Here is an 8378-nt window from a genome sequence, read left to right as displayed (position 1 = left end):
TGTAACGAAAAAGATATGGTGAAAATACCCCAAGTGGCAAAATCGTAAATATATTGAATTGGATTTTAATCCTGATGACATGCCTAATCATGAAAATAACTTAACCTCTAATGATGTGGAGCAACCTATGCATGCTGTGATGTCTCTTGAATCAAACACTCAAGAAGAAAACATTGATCAAACTGAGGTTAAAAAAAGAAAAAATACTTCTGAAGTTTGGAAACATTTTAAAGTTTGTGACCAAAAACTTGATGATGGGACTATTCTTCCAAAGGCTATGTGTATTTATTGCAAGCATACTTTGACTTGTAAAACTGCAAATGGTACTGGGCATCTTCGTAGGCATTTTAATGCATGTCTTAAAAAAAATGGTCATAATCATGCTAAGCAGTCTCAACTATCTGCAAATACTGGAATCTCTTCATTTAAGTACTCTCAAGCTAAAATGAGAGTTGAGTTTGCTAGATTTATTGCATGTGCTGAATTACCCTTTCGTTTTGCTGAAAATCGTTGTTTTGAAAGATTTGTTCAAGTGGCTTTGCAACCAGAATTTAAGGCAAGGTTTTTTAAGGCAAGGTTTTAACGAGGCTATTTTTTTGCCCTCCAAACTTTCATATTGTTTAGATGTTTGATTGATTAATGTTTTTAAATAGTTCATCATTCCTTGCTTCTAATTATATTTTTTATGTTTATAATATGAATTATGTAGTGGAAAAAAAAAATCAAGGGAAAAAAAAAATTCAAATTAAATGGGTTGGTTCGTGGGCCCGAGTATGGCACGAGCACGAGCACGAGCACGGGCACGGCACGAGCACGAGCACGAGCACGGGCACGGCACGAGCCTGGCCCGGTCCGTTTCAATTTGGACATGGGCTTTGGGCCGGGCTGGGATTTATGATTTTACTAAATGGGCTGGCACGGCACGGCCCGCTAAGTTAACTGGGCCGGCCCGGCACGGCACGAAAATGTTAAAAGCACGAGTTTAAATGGGACGGGCCAGCCCGGCACGGCCCGTTTGACACCTCTACTCCCCCGTGCGCAGCCAAACCCCCTCCCCTTCGCTGTTACTGTTCACCGGCGGCTTCTTTGAGCCGCCGCCGCCGCTACGGTCCACCACCGGAGCTGAGACCGGTCCCAAACTGACCGGCTGGTCTTCCTCTTCCAATCCCAGCCAAACCCAGCCGCCACCTCCGCCGGAAGCCACCGGAAAATGCAGAAAATCGCGGCTGGTTTTGACAGAATTTCCCATCGCTTGTTCTCCCTCAATTCTCCACCAAATCGGACGAATGAGGTATGGAATTTCGACTACTTTTCATGATCTAGCTGCTGGTTGGATAGGAATTGAGAAATTTCTAGCGTAGGCAAGTCGATTTTCGAATTGAAAAATCTGTCGGTTTCGACCTCAGTTTTCAGCCACTTCCGTCGACTTTTTGGGGTAGGTCCAAGAACAAAAGTGGCTCCAAATTAGGGGTTTTACCTAGGGTAGGAGTTTGGAGTCGTGATTTTGAGATTTTCCGGCGATGCTATATCGGTTTGGGCAACCACGCGCTGCCAGCGCGTGTGGCGGCGCCTGGGCACTGTAGCAAAGGGGAATTCTGTCCTAAAATGATCTCCTAGTTGTCACGAGCGCATAGGAATTTGCGGATCTCAATTCGGATAACGTTTGAACCCCGAACGAATTTTACATATTGTGTGATTTCCCGGGTTCGATAGGTTAGAGCCGTTGGATCGCTTCCAATTTAAGATATGTTGATCTAGGCATTCCTAGGATTGTGTAGGATTTCACGGATCGTGAATCGGAGCCCCGGATGTTCCGATTCAATAAGTTAAAGTTTGTATTTTTACGATAACCGTCCGATCGTGCGATCGTGAGCGATCCGACCGTCCGATCTGGACCAAACTTGCAGGATGTGTGTCCTAAGCCTTGTAGAATACATAGGAACTTTCGGATTGGAATTTGGAGGTCGTGGGCCCCGCGGGCCCGGTTGACCAAGTTTGAACAGTTGGATTCTCGGTTGACCATGACTCTTCCGAGGTAGTTTTATCCTTCGAAAAGTATGGGGATAACCTTGCAAGCGAGTCTACGGTCTCGGCTTGAATTTTAGTATTTATATGGACGTGAGTCTTCAGAAGTGTAGTTTCTTATGTATATTGTTTTAGGATCCTTATGTAACTTATGCTCGTGTGATTGATCGTTGGTTTAGAATATTATTATTTTTTCTCATTGATTGAATTATCATGAAATTTACTAGGGATTTATATGATCAAGGAATGAATATTTATATTTATATTTATAAGTAGATTGTTAATCTGTGAGTGATCCTATTATTGTTAATATTCGAGGTTCTTAAGGTTATATATAATATTTGATAAAGTACTATCATTGTGGATTTTGTGTAGGGTACTTCGAATGTTAATTTGAGTGTTATTAGCACTACCTTAGGTACCTCCCCGGTTATGGGTTTTATGTTTGAGAATTTATTTTGCCCAGGCCCGTCGGAGTTTGTCCAGGCCCTTTCGGAGATTGATTTATTTTGCCCAGGCCCGTCGGAGTTTGCCCAGGCCTTTCGGAGATTGATTTATTTTGCCCAGGCCTGTCGGAGTTTGCCCAGGCCTTCAGAGATTGATTTATTTTGCCCAGGCCCGTCGGAGTTTGTCCAGGCCCTTCGGAGATTGATTTATTTTGCCCAGGCCCGTCGGAGTTTGTCCAAGCCCTTCGGAGATTTATTTTGCCTAGGCCCGTCGGAGTTTGTCCAAGCCCTTCAGATGTTTATTTTGCATTTATTTTGCCCAGGCCCGTCGGAGTTTGTCCAGGCCCTTCCGATGTCTTCTTAATACGATGCCTTGGGAAGGAAGTGATAATGTTTCAATGTGTTTGTATCGGATTTAGAATTGTGATAGATCTGAACTGTATAGTTGGTTCGGTTGTAAATAATCGTTTATTATCGGAGTTGTGACCGTTGATGATGAGAACTACGTGTGGCTTGATCCCTTGTCCAAGGGTACGTAGGCAGCCTGCGGTCTCACCAGGTGCAGCCGCGGAATATTATTGCGTTTAAAAGGTTTGATCGATTCTGAATGTGTGATCGGATTTTTGATGTGAATAATGGATTTGAATCCGGTTTAATGATTTTTGGGAGTAATCGTATAATTGTTTGAGATCATGAATAGTTTGGTTTTGAATTATCTGAAGGCCGGAGGCCTATTATGTGATTGTATGTTGTTAACTTGTGCATGCTGCCAGTTGGTGTTTTAAAATGTGTTTTATGCAGGTTGAAATAATTTGGGGAATGTTCAATTTACAGGGGAGACTTTGCCGAATTTTCGGCAGAAAGTCTCGGTTTTTAGTAAGTGGGCCCGACATCGGTAAGATGTCGGAATTTCCACAGGATTCGTCTCGGGTTCCAAGGAATTTCGGGGCGGGTCCTGTCAGCTTCAGTCCAAAAAAGATGAAAGGGTGCTGTTGACTGAGTCTTTAGAGCGACATTAAAGTTAATATTCCAATTCTGTTCTATCAATATCAATATGACTTTTCCTTTCTTTGTTTCTTCGTCTAAGAAACCTTTAAACGAAAAAAAATTGAGGTGGAATATCTGATAATTTTAATTATATTTTAAATGAGGAAACGGACTTATCTAAAGTTTGTAAATTGTAAATTAGAGCAAATCAGAACTTATCAAAAGTGTTATATAACATGAATGAATTTTCCTGGTTGGTCAAGCAGGCACCTACAAAGCCTATCGGGATTTTAATGTGTCCGGAGACTACTTATTTACTGCATCTATTAGAAATCATTAAGTACAGTCTATCTACTATGTAATTGTGGAAGTAGCACCGATCATACAATTGTTTTACAGTTTTTGTGATGTTTTTTGGGAGCTATATTTTATTTCCTCAATTGCTACATTCGGATTGTTAGTTTTTGTTCTTCTAATGTTTTTAGCTTTCGGATTGATAGAAACAGTGACAAAGCTTAGCTTCCAAGTAATTTATTCAGTTTTCCTGACTCTAAAAAGATATAATCTGCCCTGTATTGCAAATTATGTCATCGTAATGCAATCTTCTCAAAAGATATAATATACCAGCTTCTGTGCTGTAGCAAAGTTGATCCAAGGGATTCATAATTTACATTTACCAATTTACCATGCTGTAGAAACATCTATATTATTCTTTCAGCTATCTTGCCAAACAAAAAATATATATGCGTGTGTATATAGAGAGGGAGTAGAGATGATATATGAACATAAATGTTTGAGAGTCAAGACAGTTTGCTCAGTTTCTTTCATTTCTGTTGTCCCAGTAAGTTGAATCAGGATTGACTGGATAGAGATCATGAGCAGATGTCGATGAACCAGTCCAAGGCCCTTCAGTTGACGCGGTTTGTGTCTGGCTCTCACCGGTTTTCCTTCCGAAACTGGATTCAAAATGTTTCCTCATTGCTTCGATCTCATTAGTTGAGGCATTTGGATCTGAGACCAATTCCTGAACAGCAGCCCTGCCTTCAAGCATGCTGACAACTAAAGACATGGTAGGCCTAACTGTTGAAGTGACATTGCAGCAGAGGAGAGCCACATTGATTGTAAGCATCATCTAAGTAGTTGTGCCCTTTTAGTAGACATCGACGAATTATAAAAATAACAACATCTAAGTGATAATATATAATAGTTTTTCGAAATTTTCAGTATATATTTTTTTTAATTTTGAGCCGAATTTAACCTTTCAGATCATTAGACATGTTTAAATTTTCAATGATTTTCCGAAATTTTCCAAAAGTTCCAAACATCCTTCGCACGTGAATCAAGCCCCATGTATAAGGAGAAAGTTTTAATGATGAATTGGTAGGTAGTGAATGAAATTCAAAGGATTGATCTGTACCATATGTACTTAAGGGGAATTTGAACAAATTTGCTAAACCAATAAATATCTCTTTTTTTTATAGAGAAATAAATAGATATATTTATAACCAGTAGGGATATGGTTGATAAGCATTGAGTTTAGCATATGGCTTCTTATTTATATATTACATTCATAAGTGTATATATATATATATAGTCCTTTTAATTGAGGGAATTCTCAAATAGTTTTATTTGATGATCTCCAGTTTTTTTCATTGGTAGGTTTCTAGGTCACCATATTTTATGTGTTGATGCTTGATGAATGCTGGATTTATGAGTGAACAATTTCTGGTGTGTGTTCTTATTTGTTTGAATAGTCATACTATGTTTGATACTCTTGCGATCTATGATGAATGTTCACACACTATCCACTCTAGTTATTGCTAACACTAGGGATGCCTAGATTGACTGATCCTTTTGAGTGCCTAGGGTGTCACTTAGCTTTTTCCTAGGATTGCAGGTTTTAATAATTGATTTGTTGTGAATCTGTGTGTTTGTTGCTTGTTAGTAGGAACATTTAATCATTGTTGTTTTAGATCTATCTATTGAGGTTTTAATTTACCTCTTCACTTAAATACCAATTTCACTTTATGTCATATTTAGTTCAACATGGAATTAGTTATTACATGTAGTCTAAACTTGAAACCAGAATATATTTCGGAATTCGGAAGTTTCGAAATCTTGAGATATATTCCAATTCCAATCCTTTTTTTTTTTTTTTTTCATTTTGAATTTTCGGATGCCGAAATTGATTTGGACTCACCAAAATTGGAAATTTTCATAGTTGAACATGTTGGTTCTAATGTTATTTTTTCCAGATTATTGCACAAGAGATGACGTAACTATTATTAAATTTCGAAATTTTCTGTAATTGCTGGTTTGAATTACATTTGTGTTCTTAGTTGAACATGTTGGTTCTAATGTTATTTTTTCCAGATTATTGCACAAGAGATGACGTAACTATTATTAAATTTTGTGTAATAATGGCTCTTACAAACAAGCTAGGCTATGCGTCTTTTTTGTGTCAACTTGGGCAATATTTTGTGTAAGTGGAATGCATTGATATGTTGTAATGCAGTAATGATTGATTAATGAATTAATATTTGCTATGCAGTGATATAGAAGTAGTTCAAAAATATATGTGGGTAAAATGTCTGGGGGCTCAGAGAGTGATGACTGTGTAACAGCTAATGGGATGGTTTACATTCATGAAGTAAGAAATGAGGAAACACCAACGGTTGGGATGAAGTTGGACTCGCTTGACCTCGTTTATAATTTCTATAATAGATATGCATTCTTGGCTGGCTTTGGTATTCGACTTCATTCCAGCTTTTGGGGAAAAAATAAGAAAGAGATTCTGAGGAAAGAATTTGTCTGTTTCAAACAAGGTGCATACAAGAAAGATGAAACTCGGGAGAGAAAAAGACAGCGGGGAATAAGTAGATGCAATTGCAAAGCTAAGATTGTGGTTGTGAAGACAAATGGGAGCAAGAAGTATACCATCTCTCTTTTTGCAGAGGGACACAATCATAAGATGACAGCCTCAGAAAGAGTGCATTTATTGAGATCACACCGTCGTATTTCAGATTCTACAAAAGTACTTACAAAACAGTTGGGTTCGGTTAATATCCCCATTCATCAGAAGGTAAGTATTTTCGAGGTGCAATCCGGAGGAATGGATAAAATTGGTTTTATCAAAAAGGATATTTACAATCTTGAATGTAGTGTGAATGGGAAGCTGAGGAACCACGATGTTGAACTAGTGACCGAGTATTTTATGGCTGAACATAAAAAAAATGAGGCTTTTTATTTCAAGATTGAGGGAGATGGCGAAGACAGGTTTAGTCGATGTTTTTGGGCAGATGCAACTTCTAGACGGGCGTACCGATTTTATGGAGATGTTGTTGTATTCGATACCACATTCAACACGAATCGATACGACTTGACATTTGCACCAATATTGGGAGTTAATAACCATGGTCAGACAATTGTCTTAGCATGCACATTTTTTAGCAAGGAAACGACTAAGTCGTTTATTTGGATGTTTGAGGAGTTTAAGAAAGCCATGCCAGGTGGCGAACCTAAAACGATCATTACAGATCAAGATGCGGCCATGACTAGAGCGATTTCAATAGCCTTCCCGACTACATTTCATCGACTTTGCATATGGCACATCACATCAAAGTTCCATGTTAAGTTACCACATTCTGCTTATAAGGAGTATTGGCGTGAATTTCAAAAAGTCATATGGGATACTGACAATAAGGATGAGTTTGATGCAAAGTGGAATATTGTGGTTACAAAGGCTGGTTTGACTGACCATCAATGGCTAAGTTCAATGTTTGATTTAAGGGAATCTTGGGTTCTAGCCTACGCACGACACTTTTTTGCCGCTGGAATGTCAAGTAGCCAAAGAGCGGAAGGTTCTCATGCTTTCTTCAAGCAATACATATCAAGGAGAAATTCGTTGATGGATTTCATAATACGATTTGAGAGGGCTCTTTCTCATCAACGTCAAAAAGAGTTAGCTGCTGATCACGTAGATGCATTTGAAGTGGCTCAATGTATTCTACCAATGCCAATGAACAAACAAATGGCTACCTTGTACACAAGGACAATGTTTCAAAAGTTTGAGAAAGAACTAATACAAAGTACAGCATGTTTCCTAGAGCTCAAAACAGAGGATGCTTCTAAAGTTGTCTTTAATGTGAGCGAAAGGAAAAATTGGCAAACAAGAGTGGCAGAAGTCGTATATGTCAAAGATTCTGACCACGCATCGTGTAGCTGCAAAAGATTTGAATTTGTTGGGATTATTTGCAAGCACATCCTAGCATTGTTCAGAAGGGACCAGATTGAATATATGCCCGATAAATATATTTTGAAAAGGTGGAAGAAAACTGCGAAAGCTGGATTGGTGTTAGATGCAAATGGCAACGAAATTAAAGACTCTGCAGATCCTGGTATTTTAATAAAACGGAGTACAATGTCCCGACTTGCTTCAGATGTGGTTGAGGATGCATTAATGTGTGAAGAAGGATGTGAGCTAGTGTCAGAGACTCTAAAAAGTTTGCGGGTGAAGTTGAAGTTGTTGAAGGATGGACCAAGTAATAACGAAGTTGGAGGGTCCAGCTCTCAAACACAATATATGAAAGACCCTAAGAGAGTAAGGTGCAAAGGAAGGTGGAAACGAGTAACAGGAGCAAAGGAAAAGGCAATGAAGCGAGGGATTCGACACTGTCGGGAGTGTGGAAACATTGGTCATGATATAAGATAATGCCCAAGAAATTTGAACACACCGTAAGATGTTAAAACTATTTATAATAACACCTAAAATTTGAATAGTTAAATTTTTTATGTGCTTGTGTTTGGTGTTTATGCAGGACATCACCATCGAACAATGAGGAATCAACTCCAATAGATCTCAGTGACCCATTATTCGACGAATTTTACAGGATGCACGGACCTACCGAATGATTTATGTTT

General features: G+C 38.7%; 2 protein-coding genes and 1 long non-coding RNA gene across 3 annotated transcripts; 2 read left to right on the top strand and 1 right to left on the bottom strand.

Annotated features, from left to right (window-relative positions):
- Window positions 1-1046: 1046 nt before the first annotated feature.
- Window positions 1047-3130, top strand: LOC148295123 (uncharacterized). Its single transcript, XR_015835185.1, has 2 exons — window positions 1047-1291; window positions 2492-3130. It is a non-coding gene; the product is annotated as an uncharacterized LOC148295123 (long non-coding RNA).
- A 1142-nt stretch (window positions 3131-4272) lies between these two features.
- LOC110774348 (putative leucine-rich repeat receptor-like serine/threonine-protein kinase At3g14840) lies at window positions 4273-4590 on the bottom strand. Its single transcript, XM_021978876.2, has one exon. It carries the CDS (start codon window positions 4588-4590, stop codon window positions 4273-4275), a length of 318 nt encoding a protein of 105 aa, XP_021834568.1.
- A 1455-nt stretch (window positions 4591-6045) lies between these two features.
- On the top strand, window positions 6046-8169 carry LOC148295122 (protein FAR1-RELATED SEQUENCE 5-like). Its single transcript, XM_088252397.1, has one exon. It carries the CDS (start codon window positions 6046-6048, stop codon window positions 8167-8169), a length of 2124 nt encoding a protein of 707 aa, XP_088108523.1.
- The last annotated feature ends 209 nt before the right edge of the window (window positions 8170-8378 follow it).

Source organism: Prunus avium, chromosome 4 (genome assembly GCF_965620075.1).
Source record: "Prunus avium chromosome 4, drPruAviu1.hap1.1, whole genome shotgun sequence".
NCBI classification, from domain to species: Eukaryota; Viridiplantae; Streptophyta; class Magnoliopsida; order Rosales; family Rosaceae; genus Prunus; species Prunus avium.
The sequence above is the reverse complement of the archived record's forward strand: the minus strand, read 5'-3'. Positions and strand labels throughout refer to the sequence as shown.